The sequence below is a fragment of the Triturus cristatus genome, chromosome 2_1 (assembly GCF_964204655.1).
Source record: "Triturus cristatus chromosome 2_1, aTriCri1.1, whole genome shotgun sequence".
Lineage (NCBI taxonomy): Eukaryota > Metazoa > Chordata > Amphibia > Caudata > Salamandridae > Triturus > Triturus cristatus.
The window spans coordinates 693,787,025-693,809,525 of NC_140581.1; the positions used below are offsets into that span (position 1 = coordinate 693,787,025).

The window sequence follows — 22,501 nt, forward strand, 5'->3', positions numbered from 1 at the left end:
TGTTTGGTGAACGTGGGTCAGGTGGCCACTTTGCAGATGTCAGCCAGTGGTTTGTTGCCTAAGAAGGCCATTGTTGCCCCTTTCTTATGCGTGGACAATTAGGACTGTCTTGGCTTTGTGGTGGCAAGTTTGGATGCACTTAATTATCCACCTACCTATGCCAGTTTTAGAGTTTGGGTGACATTTGTGAACGTTCAAGAAGAGCTGGTCAGACTTGGTCTTATCAATGTAATACGCAAGACCTTTTTTGGAGCCTAGCGCCCTTTCTGCTACCAAGTCAGGCTGCTGATAGATGACTAGGAGTTTTACAGTTCGACTGAGGGGAGAACACCCTTGGGCTAAATTTGGGATTAGTTCTGAGAATAACACCTATCTGTATGAACCTGGATGAAAGGCTCTTGTATTGTGAGAGACTATAGTTTGCAAATGCATCTGATGAAGTAATGGCAACAAGGAAATCTACCTTCCAGGAAAGGTAGTGGAGGAGTCATTAAGCTAAAGGTTCAAAGGTCTTGTGAGGACTATGTTAAGGTTCCATACTGGGGTATGGGGTGATTCTAGGAGCTATAACCTCTAAAAACTCTCAAAGAATGTCTTGACTATGGGAATCCTGACTAGGGATGAATGTTCCCTGTTTTTCAGATAAGCTGCAACAGCAGCTTATTATAGGTCAATAGACGTATAGGCAAGGCATAACTTCTGCAGATGAAGGATATAGCATACAATGTCTTGGACACTAAATTTTAAGGGACCCACCTGTTTGGTGCTGCAGTAGTGGACACACCTTTTCCACTTACGGCATTAACAGGCCTATGTAGTGGGCCTGTGCACTTCTCTTAGAATTGTCATACATTCCTGCAGGATATTTAAATCAGCAGATTCAAAGACCTTAGGTGCCAGATTGCTAGGTTCAGCTGCCTGGGGTTTGGATGTGTGATCCATCCTGCCTCCGTGTCAGAAGATCCTGCCCGAGCTGTAGGTTCTCATGTGGGTTGATGGACATCTGCAGAAGCATGGAGTACCACTGTGGTCTGGCCCAGGGGGAGCCACCAGGATAAAAGTCAGAGGCATATGTCCCATTTTCTTCAGTATGTACGGGAGGAATGGGAGAGGTGAAATCGCGTAGGCAAGGATCCCTGACCAAATCATCCACAAAATGTTGTCAAACAGGTTACTTATCTTCAGTAACACTCTTTCTTGTAGCTACTCTAACTGCAGATTCCTCACATTTTGAATTCTCCCCAGGTGTCAGACTCGATCCGGAAACTTTGTAGCAGTATCTCTGCCTGCCGGTAGGTGTCACAGTGCTGGTCAAGCTACAACGTTGTTCTGCTCTGGAAGTGACATGCGGAGCCACCTACCGGCCCGCAGAGTTACTGCAAAAAAGTTTCCAGATCCAGTATTCAAAAGATGAGGAATCTGAGGTTAGAAGCGTGTCTTGGCACCCTCGCAAGGTGTTCTGCTAGAAGTTGCATGTTGTCACTGAATGCCCTATGCCAATTCTCCTGTGCTAAAGCTGAGAGCTGGGAAGCACATGTTCCACCTTGTTAATGTAGGTAGAACATAGTGGTACTGCGGTCTGTCTCGATAAAGACTACCTTCCCTTAAATGAGCTGGAGGAAGACTTTGATGGTTAGTTATATAATTTTAGGTAATGATGTAGCATCCATTGTACTGAAGGGGCCAGACTCCCTGAAAAGTCATCTTGTTGAGTTGTCCCTTCCAGCATATGACAGAAGCATTGATGGTGATGGTCACTTGCAGATTGGGATCTGTGAAAGTCCCGCCCTCACTAGATTGTACTTTTCCACCACTACAAAGAGAGATCAGTGCTGGCCAATACTGGATCTTCCCGCTGCAGAAAGTGGTGAGTGCTGGTCAATACTGGATCGTCCCAGAAAACCCCTGCCTGTAACCACTGCCATATAAGGCATCCTGTAAAAGGCACATATAGAGCATGGCATGAGACAATGGAGATGCATAATGCCATCATCCCCAGAAGGCGCATGGCAGTACTCAGTATGAGTTGAGAATGGTCATAAAACGAGACAGCAGCTGTTGCAATGACAGCAGTCTTTATTGATTAGGATAGGCTTCCCATGTGAATGTGCCTCTGTGGGGACCCTAGGAATAGGTGAACCTAGTGAGGTTGGAGGTGGCATATGGTAGCATTTACGCTAAACCCTAGGCTGTGAAGCAAAGTGAGCAGTCTGAGGATGTGCATGGCATTGTTGCCTGCAACTGAACATCCAATCGTCAAGGAAACAAGAGTGACCCACCCTTCGCAGGTGGACAGCCACAACTGCTAGGAACTTTGTGAACATCTTTGGGGCTGTGGTGACCCGAAAGGCAGGACTTTCAATTGGTAATATTGTACACTTTTACTAAATGAATGTGCCAGCGGTGTGCAGGGTGGGTGGGTATGTGAAAGCATCCGTGACGTCAAGCACTAACATGTAGTCACCTTGTCAGAGCAAACAAATGATGTCCTGTAGGATGGACATATGGAAATGTTCCGACAGGATGCATTTCTCGAGAGGTCTGAGCTGTAAAATGGCGCAAAACGAGCCATCCTTTTTGGGGATGAGAAACTACAGGGAGTAAACTCCCCTCCCTTGTTGGTGTGGAGAGACTCTCTCTATTGCCCCATTCCGGAACAGTCCCTTGTTTGAAAAGAAAAAGAGGGTTTCTACTGAGGAAGTGTCTGTGGGGGGGATGTTGGGAGTGGGTGTGATAAGTTCTCGGACGCATCATGGGTCTAATATGATTTCCTTCAAGCAAGACAAGTGAAGTGAAGTGTGATCATGGAGGTGGTGTGCAGGGGCACTTCACTGTTTTGAGAGAAAAGTGCCTTTTCTGTGGCCACCTTTGCCTTACCCCTGTTGTTGCCCATATGAGCATCCCTGGTGTAGCCTCTACCTTGAATGCTGGTGGGAGGCCTAGTGCTGCCTTTGGAACAACTGTGGATGTTCAGGTGAGGTGGTTTAGCTCCCCCGCGCAGTTTTTTCAGAAAGGAACTCCAAAAGTGAGAAGGTTTGCAGTCCACCTATGGAGTTCACAATATTTGCATCCTTTTTAGTCTTTTTGTACATCTCGTCTACCTTGAGGGCAAAGATATTCTTCCCAACAAATAGGAGATTGAGGAAATGTTGCTTGAACTCAGGTTGAATCCGGAGATGCAGAGCCAGGTGTGTTAGCTGAAGAGGACAATAGTATTAATGCCTCTAGAGATTGTGTCTGTGGCATCAAGCGCACAATGAATGCTGGAATTGGAGATGACTATACCTTCAGACACTTTCCTCTTACTGTATTTCCCTTGGAAGATGTCTGACAATGAGCTGCATCTCCTCCCACTAGGAGCGGTCTTATCTGGTGAGGAAATCAACAGAGTTGGCTACTCGCCAAAGCCTTGCTGTCCCAACAGCTACTCTCTTGTCCACTGTGTCAATCTTCTTGCTTTCTTTATCAGGAGGTATGGCATTACCTGTCCCCTGGGCAAAATACAGTTTGTAGGCAGGATGATCTACTAGGAAGTCTGGGGGAACTGGGGTTTTGATGTAAACAGAGTCAGTAGGTTAGCGTTTGTACTTTTTATCAACCAATGTGTCACTACCATTGCCCTAACTGTCTCCTTAAATTTATCTGAAGCAGATTTGAGCATGCCCCCTGTGCATGGGCAGGAAATGCACTATACGCTTGGATTCTGACAGCATTTCCACAAGGAAGTCATCTTCCTCCTGGATGTCAGGCATTTCCATCTTAGGAACCACAGCGGCCCATTGCATAACCTTCTGCTGAAGATCCTTTGACTGGGTAGTGGTTGAAATGAAAGTCCTATGGGGTAACAACATTATACTCGTCTCAAGGATTATCAGTGGGTCCTGAGTAAAGGGAGGGTAATGAGGGTTAAAGGGACCATATAGACTGCCAGAGTCAGAAAAAAGGTGTAGGGGACTCCTCAGGTGACTTGGGGAGGCAGCAGATGTGGAGTGTGTGGAGGGGTGGTGATGGTGGAGGAGGTATAATTGATGGTGGAGGCAAGGGTGGAGGAAAAGATCATGTGCACACATTTCATAACTGTCTGATCAGGGGGAGGGAAGCTTCAAAGAAGGTTCACCCTCGAAGACGCGTTTCCTCTTGTGACAAAATGTCTGTGATGACTTTGTGGAAGTGGCTTTCTTGAACTCTTCCTGATAAAGGGGTGAATGAAGAGCTGCTTCTGCCTGGTGTCAAGCAAGCTCATCTTGGAGACTGTAGAATAAGCACCTCTGATTCCTCAGATCCGGATGCTGGTTACGGTTTTGGTATTGCAGGGATCTTCAGTGTTTATGGAAGCTTATCGCCATCTTTCTCTGTGATCTTGGCGTCATCCTGGGGTGCGAGCATGGATGTTCACCACCCTTGGTGAGTGATGGGCTCGAGGACCAGTAGGGGTCAGGATTTTGATGCCCTTAGATGGAGCTTTGGTCGAATCCAAACCCTTGTACCGGAGCTGACCGGAGCCCTTGGTGAAAGTAGGGCTCAAGGACCAGTGGGGGTTAGGGTGTTGATGTCCTTAAATGGAGCCTTGATAGACTCTGAAGCCTTGTCCCAGTGCTGACCGGAGACTGAAGACATCAGGGCCTCTGGAGGTGGCGGCTTTTTGTGTCCATGCTTGGGGTTTGATGCCAAACTCCTATCTCGGCATTGGACAAATGCGCTAAAGACATGAGTTTTGGGGTCAGATAATGTACTTTAGGCCCTGAGCATGATCTTCATATCAGGGATGATAGTCTATGGTGCAGGCGTGATGCAATGTACCTCCTCGTGTTCTGATGGACTCGAACAGCATGACTCAGGACTGAGAGTCGCCTTAGCTGCCAGATTCACGATCGGCTGGCCTCTTTACCCTCCTTGGCACCAAAGGAATCTTTCTACCAGCAGATAGGACTGGTTATCCTGAAGAGTTAGTATCGAAAACTAACCATGTGGCCTGAAAAGATGTTCAAGACAAGACCAACTCGGAGCCCTCTTGTGAACATCCAAATTCGAGGGTGGAAAAATAATTCTAACATTGAGTCGGTATCTGTGCTCATTCCCCAATAAGGGAGGAGTCAAAGTGCATCCTGTGACTCGAAAGACTTCTTTGAAGAAAAACAACTTGCAAATGTCGGAGCTCAACACTAGATGGCAGGAGTAAGCAGAGAGAGTGTATCTTCAGTCACATTCTACTAAAACAATTTTTTCCCTAGCATTAGCACTCTAGCACCGTCCAGTAATGTTACACAACTCCTCTTATGGTTTTACCCAACCAGAGAGTGATAACATCACACTTTATAAGGTACTGCCTGGCACACTGGTGTCAGTCGCCTACTTTTTGTTTGTACGCTCAAAACAGGTGTGTGGTGGGACACCAGAGAGCTAAACTACAGCTGACAACATGCCACCCTCAAACATTGTATACCGTAGAACCTTATTATGAACCGCACTAACGCAGTAGTATAGGAAGAAGGGTGGTTATTAATCTGTGGAAATGTGTAGTATCCATCAGAAATGTTGCAACCAAGGAAAACCAAATTTCTGGTGGCCAACTCTTCCAGCAGATTCCATACCTTCTGAATACGTCCCACTGCAGTACCCAAAAGGAAGCGGGATTGGCTGTTATTTAGTCAAGGAAGTTGTGCAATATGGTCCTTACGATATATTCATCATGCTGCCTCTGAAATACGAGACAGTATTGTTTGACAAAAGTAGGCAGCGAAGACCAAGTGACCATCCAGCAATGTCCGCTACTGGGATGGCCCTGGCGAGAACATTGGAAGGTGCTATTGTCTAAGTACAATGATAACAAGTGCCAGGTGGAGGCTCTTGCACAGCCACATTTTTGCAGACCTTAATGCATAGGATGACACAATAAGAAATACTACATTAGATCATGGCTTTACGTTTCTTGACTCTAGTGAAGCCTATATAAAAGTGACCGTCTTCTAATAATCTGATCTTGTCAATTTACAATGTAGACAGCATACCTGAACCCCGGTCTTTGCATCTGCTCCTCTTCCTTGGAGGCATCAGGAAGAGGAAACAAAAAGGGAAGGGTGATATCCTGGCCCAAGTGGAATGCAAAAAATCAGCCATGGCAGAAAGGATAGAGACGTGCACAGAACCAATTTGATGGGTAAAATACCATAAACACTGGGTGGACTGCTATTGCCTGTGCTTTTCTGACTTTATATGCCCAGATATTCATCACGTGGAAGACCGTCTTTAGGGGAAAGAGACATATGGAACAACTGTGCATAGGATCAAAGGGTAGTACCATGAGAAAAATCAGTACTAAGTTTAAATTCCACAGCCGAATAACAAAGTGTGTGGGTTAAAACATATACAATAACCTTTTGAAAGAACGAGCAACTAGAGCCAGTCTGAGCAATGGGGCTGGTCGATAAGACACAGAAAGGCAAGAAGAGCAGTCAATCAGTTTTTGACGGTAGGAAGAACAACACCTGATTGAGAAAGTTAGATGGTTAAGCACAGGATATCAGCCAGGTGAGACTTGAAAGGGTGTAGGCTTTTTGTCTGGCACCAATTAACAGATTCATCCCAGTGACCCACATAGAAAGACTGAGTAGCTGCATTTCAGGTGGCTAAGATGAACACGTTACTGACCTCTAGTAGTTCTCTATCTGGTAGAGACTCTATCTAACCTCCAATTCCTCATCTTTTCTGATACATAGGGGGAGTATTCAAAAGGTGAGGAATCTGCGGTTAGTAGAATCTATCAGAAAACATCCGCTTCATCAGACAGTATGCTGAAGGCATCCAAATGATAACATTCAATCTTCTTTCCACATCAGCCAATCTACTGAAGGTCCCCAGGATTCGCAGATCCCTTTGGGGTGCCCACTCCACTTACTTTTTGGCCCCCAGACTTTGGAACACTCTACCACTGAACTGCATCTACAGGAGTTTGAACCTCGCTTCCACAAGGCCCTGAAGTTCAGGCTTTTCTGCGACTGAATTTCCTCGTCAGTTCTATTTCGTTCACCTACAGTGTCTTTGGCATCGCTCGGAGGCCTTCAGGTAGCATGAGTTTTACAAGCCCTCAAGAATAGAATGCCTACAGACAGAGAGTACTAGGGTGGGAGAGGAAAACCTGAAAAAAGCAAATCTGTCCTTTTTGGCACGGGAACAGAGAGCCAAATGCTGGGTTCCAACACACTGTTGTACCAAAAACTCCTTGCCCAATTGGGAGTGACAAGGATTGGCTTAGCACTGATCCTCTTCCGAATAGTAGAGGAAGTTAATGAAGCAGTCTCCTCAACCAGTTCACAAGAAAGGCATCCCTTAAGGAACCATGCAGAGGAAAATACATCACAGGGGGCTCTGGCATTTGGCAAACAATATCCTGAATAACATTTGTAGATAGCCACAGGCGTGCGGATAATAATGTTTCCTCCCGCCCGGCACTGCTTGCTGACAATCAGAGGGATGGTAGGGAACTCCACCGATGTAACCACATCTCACCCTACTGCTAGTTCAACTGCATGGAGAAGATGTCCCCTGAACCACTGAATCCTACAAGGGTACACAGAACTCAAAGGAAAAGGACAAATTCCATAATTCTCAACTGACACATAGGGCTAATTAAAAAGGGACCAACTGTAGCTAGATGACTAAATGGCTGTTCCAACAGAGAGCTCAAGAAATATTCATACCTTTATTTACTAAGCCCCAAAAAGAAAGGTCCAAACACATAATTACATAACCAAGTGGGGAGCGAAAACTAAGAGAAACATTTCAGAGGTGTCCTGGGTTAACATTTGGATCACTGCAATGATAAAATGCATATGAATACTCTTCTCACCACAGATTCTTGCCCTTGTGAATTTCTCCATAACCCGTTCGGACATGGAAATTCTCGCAATCACTCTTGCATACAAACAGGTGGCATCATCAACCTCCGCTGTCCCACCTCTGAGCATGATGGAACTGCATTAAGGCGCCACACCCCTGCATGCAGACGTCAATGTCATCATTAGATATTTCATGCCCAAGAACATGGAAGGTATCTAACAGAATTGATCTATCACTGGCAGTGGGTGACACCTAACTTGGAAAAATTATGTCAGACTCCATTTAAGGGGCCATGGAGCAGACAGGGGCTACTGGACCTCAGCTCTGGGGGCTTGGGTCATTATTTTCTGATTTCCCAAGGCCCATCCTACTATGGCTCTGCAACCTGGGCCAAGTACAAGTCTTTCAGCACTTATTGTGATCTGTCATAAGCTTCAGAGGGAGGTTAGTGCAGGCACGCAAGGAGCCTGGCACTCAGCAATCAACCAACAGTACAATAACTGATTGTTCAACCCAGTGCCTGTCTTTTTACTAAAGAAAGTACTTTAATTCCTTCAAAAACACAATACTACACACTGCAAGATGCAGATGAGTCTTTGGTGCAGGGTCACTGTGCGAAGGGCAAGTGTACCCCCGATTTTCTCTCTCACCCTATCCTTACATCGTGCAGGGCAGTCTGTGGTCGGTTGTAAGCCCAGGTGCTGTGTTACCCACTCTAAGGCAGAAGATTGTGCTCAGTCTTAAGTACTTTTTACCAATGTGGTTCCTCTGGGCGGGCCTGAGATTCAGACTGAAGCTCACATCAGTCCTTGTCTTCCCTCCTCCTTCAGGGAAGACCCATAACCCTTCCCAGAAGCAGATGCATGGGCTAGCTCTTGAAGCAGCAGTAGTTATAGTTGGCATCGCTGCTGGTCTTCAGATACTGCAAGGCCCTCTTCCGGATGCACGGTGAGTAGGTGTTTGTGAGAGTACACAGGCCACCACAGAATACTCTGCTTCAGATGAGGTGCAGCTCCAAGTCCATATATGCTATCTGCAGAACAGGTGGCGCAGCTGGACAGTTAGAACCTCCTTGGCAGTTCACTTTGACTCATGGTTCCCACTTGCAACAGCTGAGTCAATTTGAGGTGTTTATAGTTCACTGGGTGGCTGGGCAGTCTGGTTGGGCACACTTCAGGTCAGCACTTCGGACAAGCCGCACTTAAGGTGAGGATGTTATATTTTGCATGGGCACAACAGCAGCATTCAGGTTCAGGAGTATAGTTCGCATGGGCAAATGTATGGGCAAGTGCCATGTGCTACCCGGTTCAGAGTCCCTTTGGAAACATTTCAAGCAATTGCCACGGGCAAGCGGCTTCAAAATCTGTGTGGGCATACTTCCGGCACATACAACAGGCTGTGAAAACAGAAAGGAGAGAAAAAGAAAATATATTTATACAGCCTAACTCAGTACTCTCTCTCTCTCTACTTAAATACATAAACAAAAAACGGACTGATAGGCTATGATTTTCCTAGCAGTTACAGTGGGTACTCCTTATGGTGAAGGTTTATGTGGATCACATCAGTCTGTGATATCGAAACACTGGTCTATTTTCCTTAAAGCAATTAAATGGGTGTAATTTCAAGAAATACTCTTAAAAAGGATGTGAACCCCTCACCCACACTAGGAGGCATGCTTCTTTGTTATGGTTATTGCTTCTCCAGCACACTGGTGGGCTAAGTGGGCTCATCCAGAACTCTTGGTGTCTTTTCATATATATATTAAGTATATGGTGACTTGTGTTTGACGAGAAATGAGCATCTTAGAAATAACTTTAAATTGCAATAGGACAGGCTTATTCATATTGAATTTAATTAGTGCACATTTACTGTTCATTTCTATTTGCTGTAAGAATAAAACACACAAAGAAGTAGGAGAAATCAGGTAATTATTATAGTACCTTCCTCACAAACCCGCTGAAGTCAATATGTTTCAGCCCGAATATGGTGGCAAAAACATTCTGGGGCTTTCATCAGTATCGTAGGACCCTATCTATTATTCTGTCATACTAGGATTCCTTCACCTAGTGAATGACAGGCATTGAACATTTTTTTTTTTATAATAAGGGAGTATTAATATATCCCACAATTATTTAACAACATTGAGTTCGATCATCAAATTGTTTAATTATTTCCCCATAAAAATCCCACTACAGAGACCTTGGATGATGGCCCTTCAGGCATTGCTACATATCATTGTTTCCTTGTAATAACAACATAAAAATCCCAATGTGAGGCTAATATTACATTTGGAGTTCAATGCAGGACTCATAGTGGCAGAAATGGGATTTACGATAAAGAGAAGAATGAAATGTCTCATACTCTGTTTACAGTATACAGTTATAACACTGGATTGTTGATTGGTCTCTCCATAACAAAAGCCATGAAGGAGGGCTTCACTGAAGGCCCATTGACTATGGCTACATTCTAGCATCTTGTCCCGATGTAAACTCATCACATAATCACATCTTTAAATGTCTGACTTTAGGACACACACAGCTTCACTTCCTAGTGTTTCTTTCCAACATATACACATGATGTGATTCCATCACAAGTCTGCCATGAGGATGCACCCAGTGTCACTTTCAATCGGCCTCCTCTAAATACCCGCCCATTAAGCTTCGCTCCTTAGGCAAAGCAGAGACCGACAGACACCAGGCATGTGCACCAGAGTGGAGCATACCAGACTAAGGTATATCATAATGCCTGCTTAACAATCAGGCCTACTGAAAATACACAATTTTAAGTACGTTGTTTCCTACTCTAAATCCATTATTTCACAGCATGATCTAGTATTATTTTCCTTATAGGTGACTTACAAGATGGCAACCCTTGAATCCTATCCCACCTATATGGATAGGACGGTTCATATACACCATGTAGAATTATCTGGAGAGGTAATAGCGGACGCTCTCCCAGCTTTAATTTTGAGTTTGCACTACAAAATATGATAGAGACTTTTTCACTGACAGGTGATCAAATAGCGGGATGCTATGTTGTCTTGTCTATCTTATAGCATATAAAATTCATGAAAATGACTGCATGGAAGTAGGAGACTATGGTCCCTCAACTCTATTTATAAGGCCCTAAAATGAGATGCCTGGGCAAAGGCAAATGACAAGCGATTACATCACAAATCACTTCATTATCCTCAGTATACAACATATCAGAAACACCATGCCCCGTTCCATCTACAGGACCACTGAAGACATAAGAGGGCCCAAAGTATTTATTTGTACTTAAAATTAGAATTTACATATTTTGTCCTCCATACAGCACACACCTGCAGCGTATTGCAAGGGATAGCTGTTGTGCTTCATTTCCTAGCCTCTGGATGAATAAGAGCATTAGTATAAACACTGAGTTCCACATTTGCTGTGAAACTGATTGGGGTGTTGCTATGGTGATAAAGATAAATATATGCATGAATGTGTGCCTCTGTAATCAGTGACATTTTTTCACTGTGTTGTTTATGTGATTTTCCCTAGGAGACTTGGACTTGTTTCTAATACAAATGAACTGTAATTCTTCTTCAATTAACTAGGTGAAGGAATCCTGGTCTGAAAGAAAGATAGTCTTATGGTCTTGATGAAAGTTCCAGGACGCCTTAGTCACCAATATAGTGCTGAAACACGTTGCCTTTGCGGGATTATAAGGAAAGTACCATTAACATTTTCTAATTTCTCCAACTCCTTTGCATGTTTTAATCTTGCATAGGATAGAACCAGACATTAAATGTCCAATAATTAAATTGATTCTGAATAAACTTACCCTAATGCAACTTTAACAGTCGTTTTCTTTTCAAGACTCTGCATACCCGTATGAAGAGACTCCAAGAGCCCTGTATAAGCCTGCTTAGCCCCACATGAAGGCTAGCGAAGAAGAAACCCCCATGATGAAGCATGACACCGAATGTAGGTAAGAGGTTGCATCCTTTTTTTAAGATTATGCCTTAAAATTACACCCCTTCAATTGCTATAGGGAAAAAAGACCAATGCGTCAATATTGCAGATTGAAGTGATTCATATAAACTTTCAACCCTAGGAGTTCATACTGTAACTCATAGGAAATTCAGAGCCTATCTGTCCCTTTTTTGCTTACGTGACCAGGACAGCAGTTACAGGGTCAGCAGTGCAATCTGCCTGGACACAATTCAGGCAGCTTCAGCAACATTGACTGGCTGCAATCTGGGAACACACAGGTCATGCTCTCAGGGGTCCCTGGTGGATGTAGACTTAGCTCTATGGTCATCTTCTTCTTGCCCACACTGGCAAACACTCCTCCTGTAGGGTCGGTTCACTCCTTCACTCTTCTTCACAGTCAGGAGATTTTCAGGCACTTCAGGACAGAGACACAGCTCTTCCTTTCAGATCAGTTCCAGGTGACTGATTTTCAGCAGTCATCAGTTCTGGTTGACCTGCAGTCCTCTGGGTATTCTGCTGAACACCTCCTGCTTGGTCAAAGGTAACTTGGAACTGGAAAACAACTGGGCCAGCAGTTCCCATGTGAATAGAGACGGGGGAGATCGGAAATGTGTATCCTCTGTCTGGACTTCCAGAGCCGGTTTCGACTGGTTCTATTTTCAAATGTCCTTAAAAGGCTGACATCCAGACTCAGCATTAGTGTAAAGTCATGCTCCTCACAGAAAGGTCTTCTACACGGTTTGAGACACAACACAACAGAGGCACAAAGTAACAAGTTACTTACCTTTTGTTAACGCCTTATCTGGCAGAGCATCTATCTAGCCGCATATTACTTACCTTAGAATAATTCCCAGGCGTCAGACTAGATACGGAAATGCTTTGTGAGCAGTACCCCTGTGAGGGGGCAGGTGGCGTTCTTGGGCTCCACGTGGCTTCATCCGCGTCAAAAGTGACATGTTTAGTGGTGCCTATATAGGTGCCATCACTGGATGCTGATGTCAATTTCTTTTTGCGACTTTCCACACCAGAAGCGCTGAGCCACAAAGAAAACTGACCACTGGTGCCACGAACTTGCTCCAACAGCAGGCGTATACCATCTTGTTGGAGGAATGCCTGGTTGCCAAGATAACATTGCAGACTTTGGGCGGAAGGTCGAAAGGTCGAAAGCTGTCAACTGTCAATGCTCAATCTCCACACATGAAGGCAAAGCAATTTCTGGTTTGGGTGCACAACCCAGCCCTGTTTCTGGGAAATTAGATCCTCTTGAAGAGGCATCTTGATCGAAGGACCCGTGCTCATGCTCAGTCGCTCGGGATACCAGACTAACTGTGCCCAATCTGGAGCCACAAAACGACTAGTCCTTCCTGATCTTCTTGAGACCAATGAGCTTAAATGGTATTGGCAGAAAAGAATACAGGAGGCCTGAGCTCCACTCCAGATGAAAAGTGTCTTCCAGCATAAGCTGCCTTGGAAACTCCAAAGTGCAAAACTAATGACATTTCATGTTCTCGATGGAGGCTCTCCCCATTCTTGAAAGAGAACTTGCACCACCACCGGATCGAGACGCAATTCGTAATCAGATAGGCATCGACGGCTGAGTTTGTTTACCCTGGCCCTCAGAAAGCGCAGCAGGTGTTGAACCACCAGGGATATGTCCTGACGTTCCAGCCACGTCCAGATGTGACTCCACCCACCCTGTTTCTTGCAAAACCAGATGGCGGTGGTGTTGTCCATTAACACCTGTACCAGCCTTCCCTAGACTGAAGGAAAAATGGCCTTCAATGCCAGTTGGATCACTCGGAGCTCCAACAGGTTGAGATGTGGAGTCCAGATTCCACCAGAGACCAGAGTCCACTTCTCCCAGATTGCCACCCCAGCCTAGAAGGGATGCATCTGTCAGTACCGTCAGCTCTGGTTGGGGAAGGTAGAGAGGTCTGCCACTGACCCAATTTCAGGTAGTTAGCCACCACTGCAGGTCTTTTTCAGCTCCATCCGAGATCTGAACCAAATTGGAGATATTCCACTGAGGCTGCGCCCACTGGAACTTCAGGTCCAACTGCAGAGCCATCATATACCAACTGGCATGTGTCACAACAAGGCATGAGGCCCAACAGCCTCGGAGTCAGTCTCACCGTAATCCAGGATAGAGACTGAATCAACAGTATTATAGCCTGAATATCTTGGACTCGCTGCTCAGAAGCATAGGCCCAAAACTGCACTGTGCCCAGAACAGCTCAGATGAAAGGGAGAACATGAGAAGGAGTCAGGTGTGACTTTGTTATGTTGATAGTGAACCCCAGTGAGTTTGAAAAGGTTTGCAGCAGTCTGAAGGTGGCAGCAGACTGCCTAGGGGGAGCCTACCCTCAATAGCCAATTGTCGAGGTGCTATGCGGATTTATACAGCTCGTAGCTACCCGAAGTCTTCCAGTGCCAAGTGAAAACCAGCAAGTCTGTAACTGGAGGAACAGATAATGGTTAAATTAGTGAGGGTATAACCAGGTTTAAAAAAAACTTTTTTAACCTTAACTGCATTGTCAGCTCCTGGGGCACTGAGTTCCACAGCTTTGGCTTCATGTAAGAGAAGGATCTGCCTCCCTATCAGCCTCTTTGTATTTGTGGCACTTTTAGTCGTCGTGCCTTGGAGGATCAGCCGATTCCTGATCAAAGAGGGCCCTTTGAAGTTGATTCCCAAGTGTGCCAGATAGGGTGTCTTACATTTTATCCTCTCTTCCACTGGTAACCAGTGCAGGGAGGCCAGTGCATTTTTTACTGAGACATATTTGGGAAGCCTGAAAATGATCGTGCAGCCACATTCTGGACCACCTGGAGTCTCTTGTCAGTAGATATAGGCAAGCCCAGATACAAAGAGTTAAAGTAATCCAGACAGGAAAGAATCAACGCTTGGACCACTGACTTCCTGGATTGTGGGGGTTGCAGGTCTAAGATATTCCTCACAATTCTGAACAAACCAAAACAGGTGGCTGTAAGTTTTTTTTACCTGAGCCTCCTTAGATAGCGAACTACCTAGCCACATGCCTAAGCTCTTTATGGGAGAGGTGGGATACCCAGGTTCTTCAGCCAGCCAATGTACGTCTGTGAAATCAGTTTGTTTCCTAGCAGCATCAACTTTGTTTTGTCTCTGTTTAGCTTGGATTGAACAACTTGCCATCCAGCTTCCACTTTTTCAAAACATCGGGTAGGCTGTTTTAAACCTGCTTCGGGAGCCAGGGAGACCACCAAAGGAGATAATCAACACTCAAAGTTCCATCACTATTTCTGCTAAAGGAAGCAGATATTAAAGAGTGTGGGGCTCAATGCTGAGCCATGCGGAACCCCACAGTTCATGGGGAGGACATCAGAATGATATGGCGGATCCCAAATTTAAAATGAAAGGACCTGTCTGTCAGAAATGATGATCCCCAGTTCAGTGCGTCATCCTTTATTCCAACTTCACTCATCCTGAGCATCACTGTGCTTAGGTCGAAGAGAATGTTTGAAGCAGCACCTTCTTTATCTAGAATAGATTTTAGCTCTTCTGTTACTGCTAGTATCATGGTTTCTGTGCTGTGTTGAGGACGGAAACTGGTCTGCGTAGACCTGAGAAGCAAGTTCTCCTCCAGATATTGAGTAAGGGTTTGGGTGATGCATTTTTCCAGAAACTTCCCCATGACTGGGAACAAGGAGATTGGTCAGTAGGTTCTGGGGTACAGAGGGTCGAGATTAGATTTTCTTTAACAGAGGATTGACCACTGTGTGCTTCTAAGCCAGGGAACTATGCCGGTGTCAAGGGAGAAATTGAGGAGGTTAAGCATTGTGGGAAGGATCTTGGAAGCTCCTTGTCGCAGGATATGGGGCTGTGCAGGATATGAGCTGGCGCTGGGTCTAAAAGGGAGCCTGATTTTTTACTTTGCCTAGTATTACTGATAGTGATTTCTCCGTGACCAGAGGGAAGGCTGAGAGGCATACCCCTTCTTTATGCACCACCAAAATTTCCTGTGTCTTAGACAAATTTTTTTTGTCTATTATAGACTATTGTAAATAGCAAACGCTTTGTCTTAGAAGTAAGCTGCTAGTTCATTGCAGTGGGCTACTGTCAGCGAGGGCAGTTGTCCCTCCCCTTTTAAGGTGGTCAGTGACTTGACAATGCAGAAGAATTCCCTCAGGCTAAGACTGGTATCCCTGACCTCCACAAATGAGCTATAACCACCGCCATAATTTTCATGAACATTCCAGGGGAGCTGGTAAGGGCAAAGGAGTGCATGGCAAGTTGAAAGTGATTGTGGCCGACCCTGAACCGCAGGTAACACCTGTGGGCAGGCATGTCTTGGATTTGAAAATAAGTGTCCGTTAAGTCCAGCAATACCATCCAGTCACCTGGGTGCAGGGCAGAGAGGACTTGCGTGAACCTGAGCATTCGGAATTTCTCCTTCTTCATGAATAGATTGAGAAGGCGCTGTTCTAGAATAGGACAGGGGCCTCTGTCTTTCTTGGGCACCGGAAAGGAGCAGGAATAGCAACCACAGCCTACTTCTGATGCTGGCACCTTCTCTATAGCTGACGGAGTAAGGAAAGGTGGTCCTTCTTCAGCTTGTGATAAGTAGATGGCCTGGGTGGGAGGGTGGACACAAAGTGGGAAGGAGGAGCCCCTTTGAATGAGCTGTAAATCCCAATGGACGAATGGTATTGAGCTCCAGTGGGACAGGTGATGGCGTATCCTGCCCCCACTGGATGCCCATGAGGGTTGGACGGCATACTAAAGGGTTTGGAGGCTGTGGCTGCTGGAGGGGGGAAAGGGTGGTCTGGCTTGACTTCTGGCTGCCTGTCCCACATCAGTGATGACTGTATCCTCGGCCACAAAAAGATTGAGTGGGTTGCTGGCTGGGGTGGCAAAGCGTGTAAAGACACAGTTGGAAGCCCCTCCGATGGACACAAAGGGGGTGAAAGGCAGGCTGGGATTTATGAGGAGCCATGAAAAGGCCCAAGGATCTGGCTGTAGCCCTACTGTCATTGAAGCGCTCCAGATCTGAGTCTGCCTTATCTCCAAAGAGACGAGTGCCATCAAAGGGCATGTCCATGAAAGAAGCCTGGACATCCCCTGAAAAGCCAGTGGTTCTCAGCCAGGCATGGTGTCTCAATGACACCATCAAGTAAATCGCTCTAACCAGCAAGTTGGTTGTATCCAGTCCACATTGTAGGGTGAACTTCGCTGCATCGCTGCCATCTGCAATCGCCTGTGACAGAATGGCTTGGGCCTCTATGAGACTTTTGGCAGCACTTAAATAGGATATCAGATACTTGCATTTGGGCACTCAGGGCAGAGGATATGGCTTTATAATATGCAGGGACATTCCATCCCGACACTTATTAATAGTCAAATGTCCATTCCATAGACAGGGCAAATAGGCAAGCAATTGCAAAATCTGTAGTTAGATACAGTATTTACCAGAAAGAACATTATTAAGCGTAAATAACTTATTCTTCTGAAGGATACTTCTAATCACAGATTCCTTATCTTGTGCATCAATACCTAGGAGGTGGGTGTGGAGAGTAGACTTCCCGCCAGGATGTCCTGTAGAATAGAGCGGCTAAAGTGACCCTCTCTGAAGACTTAATAATTCATGCAGTAGTGGATAGGAAAATTATAAACCATTGGCAATGTGGCTACTGGGGATATCCAAAATCGGAAAGTCCCAAGCTAAAGCATTAGTTGTAGCCTTTGCTGTGATTCAATAAACTCACAAGCCATCACCAGAATCTTTTTTGGGCAGGGCATAACATAGTTTAATGCAGAGGCCAAAGCATCGTGAGAAGGTCCATTTCTGAACTGCCTTTTCTTTCTTTGCAGCAGCATATCCAGCTGATTATCCATGTGATGAAAGCATAAAGGGCTTAGGACCAGTCGTACTGCTCAATGATCAGGAAGATTTATGTGGCAGCACTTCTCCAAATGAGATCAAAGATGTCTGAGCACCACCTCATTCAGGTGGCCTCCCCGGTCTATAGATGACACATCCAACCCTACTATGAGCTCAGTAGAAGGAAAGGAAAATGGCTTGCCATACATCAGATTGGCATTCATTATCCACCATCGAAGATCATAAGCAGCCTCATTGGAGATACAGATTCTGTTCAAAAAGCATGCCCAGGTGTAGATGGCTACTTGCCGGAAAAGGCAGTCTCCCTTACTTATAAGAAGCTCCTCCATCATACCACTGATCCTCTCGAAACACTTAAAGTGAAATGGGAGGTGGGCGGCCTAGAAATGGACGGAGACGAATGGCGGGAGGCGGTGGCATCCCCCCGGGAGGTGGGTATATCCGCTCGATTACGGCTAGTCCAACTGAAGATCCTCCATAGGACCTACGTCACTGGACCACAAATGATACACATGGGAGGGGGGATCGGGGTGAGTGCCGTAGGGGGTGTGGACAGGTGAGCACATTCATGCACATCCTCTAGTACTGTCACCGTATCCAGTGGTTTTGGCAAGCGATACACCGAACATTTAGGTCTGTCCTGCACAAACACATACACCTGGAGGCGAAATGTTGCATCCTCAACATTTGGGAGCCCACTGACCTCACCACTTCCGAGAGGACCTAGGTAACTCTGGGTCTTTCGGCGGCCAAGAGGGATATAGCGCAGCACTGGGGCTCCGATACTCCTCCCACACTGCTTCAGTGGAAACAAAACATGGACTGGTGCATGTTTCGGGAAAAGACTGTATATGTTGCAAGGGGTTGTCCAAAAAAGTGGTCCTCAATTTGGGGGGCATGGAACTCATACAGAGGTGATATTTGCGACGCCCCATTGGTACCAACTGATGATGAAGACTTATCCTCTTGAGTCCAAAAGTGTGATTTACCATGTGTGTTTCTCTTGATGATTCGTGATTTGTGTATTGTAGATATATGTTATATTGCTCAATGCCAGAACAATGCTGCTGTCTCTTAGTTTTTCAATAAACAGAGTTTAAAAATAAAAGCATGCCCAGTACTTCACCCTTTTGCAGTTGCAGATTCCACTGAAGACCCACATAAATCAATGGCCTTGCAACACCATCAAGATACAGGAAGCCAATAACTCAAGCTTAGGCATCGAAGAGCTTTGGTTGCACTCTATGTGTTTCTTCCTTGACTTGTCCTTGGACTTGTCTTTAGAATTTCAATATGACTTACTTGAAGATGGTAACTAAGACCAAGACCGTTCTGACAACTGATGTTCTGAGACTTAGGGCTTGGATTCTCCATCCCTTATGACCTAAGGTGCATCAAGGAACAACTGATGCACAAATTGGTGCTTGGTCCAGAGGCACCACACACAGACTTTATACAGGCCAGTCAACGACATCTGTTTCTGACACATGTAGGATGGATTGAAACTTGTTATTTTCATGGGAGCCATAACTGCACACCGCCAAAGGTTTGTTGAAGAATATGATGAAAACTGGACTCTGTCTGAGCAGTATGTCTTCAGGCCTGGACAAAGAGGAACTGACCTCAGCATGCAGGGGTGAAGTCATTTTGCGGCTCTGTGTTCTCATGTTCAGAGACAGGACTGAGTCGCACACAGGTTGAAAGAGAAACCTGTCAGCGTGCAAGAGCTATTGCAAGAGTTTACAAACCCAGTCTAGCACCTAGGAAGATTATCAAGGCAAGGAATCTGCGGTTAAAAGTATCCATCATTTCATTTTTATTTATTGTTTGATATGAGCCAAATGAGGCTCACAAATATTTTAATTTCACTCTTGTTGATAAAAGAACAGCACTACACACATAAATGTAAAAGATTACTTAAATTGTGACCCTCCATAATCAACTATTATTTAACACCCATTTTAAAAATCTCCTTATCATAAGCCATCTTCCTTTACCTATTGTGAATGTAGCAATTAAACTTCAAACGATAACTATCAATAACAACTTCCTCAGTAATGCCCATACCCCGTTCAACGATGAATTTAATCAATGTCATCTTCTCTTCAGGATCCTTGGCTACCTCATCCCGACAGATACTTCACTGCATCCACAATTCCTTTTTTGTCTACTCCGAGTAAATATGAGTTGCTTATTCTCATCTAAAGTGTTCTTGTGCACACATTATAAATACAATAAATGTGAATCACAGAAAAGTTTAGCTACATAAAAGTAGTAATACTATAGGTTTACATAACCACCTCAATATGCATTTATCTTTAGAATCTCCTAATTAATATTTTTAGCAGCTACAAAGTTTTCAATATGCAATATGTCTTGTCAAACAATGACATCATATAACACCCAGACCTTTTAATTCATCAAAAATTATATATATGAACATATACTTAATCACAGCCATTGTATTTGTCATATTCAAATTGTAGGTTACCATATTTACTTATACTTTTATTCACTGTCTCCAAAAATTTTCCAATTCTAAAATATATAGGCTGATTTTACTGAAGGCCAATATGGATAGATAATAAATCCTGATATATCTTATCTGGAACTCTCTTAAAAAAGGAAGTAAGGTCTTTGTTTCATAATTAAAAGCACTACAAAGAACAAGTTACTTACCTTCAGTAACACCTTATCTGTTAGACTATCTAGCCATAGATTCCATCCTTTAGAATTATCCCCGCCAGCAGATTGTATCTGGTAAATTTTTGTGAGCAGTACCCCTATGCTCCGGTAGGAGGCATCATTTGGCTCCGTGTGGCGTTGTTTGTGTCATATGCACAGGGTGTGACATGAGCAGTGCCTATATAGGCGCCACCCCAGTGCCGTGGAGAGTTTCTTTTTGCAAATTTCCACACCAGGAGAGTGGAGCCTCAAAGGACAATGACCACTGGTGTGTAAAACTAAGGACCTAATAGGGGATAAACCCTGTCCCTAGAACTCATTCACAGAGGGGGGAGGACGGGTGGTTCGGTAATTAATCTGCGGCTAGAGTCTCTACCAGATAAGGCGTAAGTTAAGTAACTTGTTCATCAGATAGAGATTTGTAGCTGCAGATTCCTAACCTTAGAATACATACCCAAGCAATATCTCTCCGGAGGTGGGTCTGTGACACAATTTCACACCAAAAAGTCCTGCATTTCCGAACAGGCAAAGTGCTCGTCACGACGGTCCTGACTATCTAGGCAGTAGTGCTTTGTGAACGTGTGCAGAAATGCCTACGCTACTTTCTGCATGCTAACGCAGTGGTCACAGCCTTTGCTCTAGTGGAAAGAGCATGCAAACCCTCTGGGGGTTACTTCTAGGCCAATACATAGCAGATTTTTAGGCAGAGAATGATCTATCAGAACCTTAGGTCCCCAGGTCTAGAATTCTCTCCGAAATGTAATCAGACTAGCAGAAAACTACATGTGCTTCAGAAGGAGTCTGATAATATGGCTATTCTCACACACATACAGCTGAGAACCTGACTAGATGAAAGGCTTCTTAACCCAGACCCCAAGAAACCTTTTGGTGAACGTGTGCTATATATATTGACTATAACATAACACAACGTGGTCCCTTTCTTGGCTCTGATATACCCCACAAAGAGTTGGTCGTCCACCCATAACTCTTTTGCACGGTCAAGGTAGAATAATAACGCTCTTTCTGGGTCAAGTCGGTGGAAATTCTCCTTTTCTTCAGAGGGATGTGGCGGAGCGAAAAAGGTAGGAAGTGTCATGGATTGGGCTACATGAAAGGAAGTGACCTCTTTGGAAGGAAGGAAGTCCTAGTAAGAAGGACCAGATTGTGTGGGAAGATGTTGAGGTTCGGAGGTTTTAATGACAAAGCCTATAGCTCATTAACTCTCTGGGCAGTTGTTTTGGCCACCAGAAAGGCCGTTTTGATGGTAAGGAGCCAGATAAGATACATGTGTAGCGGCTCGAAGGGAGGGCACATGAAAAAGGTGACTACTAAATTTAGGTCCCACTGAGGCATAATGGAGCGTGAAGGGGGGAACATATGTTGGAGACCTTTCAAAAACCTATGCACAATAAGGGATTTGAACTGGGATGGCTGGCCTGGCAAACTGAGAAATGCTGACATGGCAGAAATATTGCTTTTTAAGGTGGCCAAAGCAGAGCCCTGCTGGGCAAGAGAAAGAATATATAGAAGTACCTGAGAAAAGGGAGCAGAAAGGGGGTCAAACTGTTTTTTTGCACACCATGCCACAAATGCTCCAACAGCAGGGGTATACTGTCTTGGTGTAGCGACAGCGAGGTGCAAAGATAACATACAGAGTTTGGCTAGATGGTTAAAAGCTGTCAACTGCAGCGGCTCAATCTCTACGCATGAAGACATAGCTTTGACAGGTTCGGGTGGAAAACCCTCCTGTGTTGCTGCAGCAGAACATCCTCCTGAAGGGGCAGCCTGATGAGAGGATCGATGGCAATGCTCAACAGCTCAAGATTCCAAACTCTCCGAGCCCAGTCTGGAGCCACAAGGATGACTTGGGTCCAGTCATTCCTGATCTTCTTGAGAACTCTGGGCAGGACTGGTATGAGCGGAAAGGCGTACAAGAGGCCTGAGCTCCACTGGAGATAAAAAGTGTCTCCACACACCTTGGAAATTCCAGTGTGGGGAACCGCAGACATTGCGTGTTCTCAGCGGTGGCGAATGGATCAAACCAAGGCTCTCCCCACCACTGAAAGAGACCTTGCACCACCTTCGATGGAGATGTAATTTGTGTTCCGTTCGGCATCTGCGGATGAGTTCATCCACCCTGGT

General features: G+C 45.1%; 1 protein-coding gene across 8 annotated transcripts in view; it reads right to left on the reverse strand.

The window, feature by feature from the left end:
* YTHDC2 (YTH N6-methyladenosine RNA binding protein C2) overlaps positions 1-22,501 on the reverse strand; it is a 1,174,422-nt gene that overhangs the window by 265,612 nt on the left and 886,309 nt on the right. For 2 of the 8 annotated variants that reach the window (XM_085632636.1, XM_085632635.1), the window contains exon 27: positions 8,354-9,232. The exons of the other annotated variants lie outside the window; for them this stretch is intronic. In XM_085632636.1, the coding sequence (XP_085488762.1) occupies positions 9,193-9,232 (40 nt within the window). In that variant the 3' untranslated portion in view covers positions 8,354-9,192. Of the gene's footprint in view, positions 1-8,353; positions 9,233-22,501 lie in introns of those variants that run through there. 8 annotated transcript variants of the gene reach the window in all.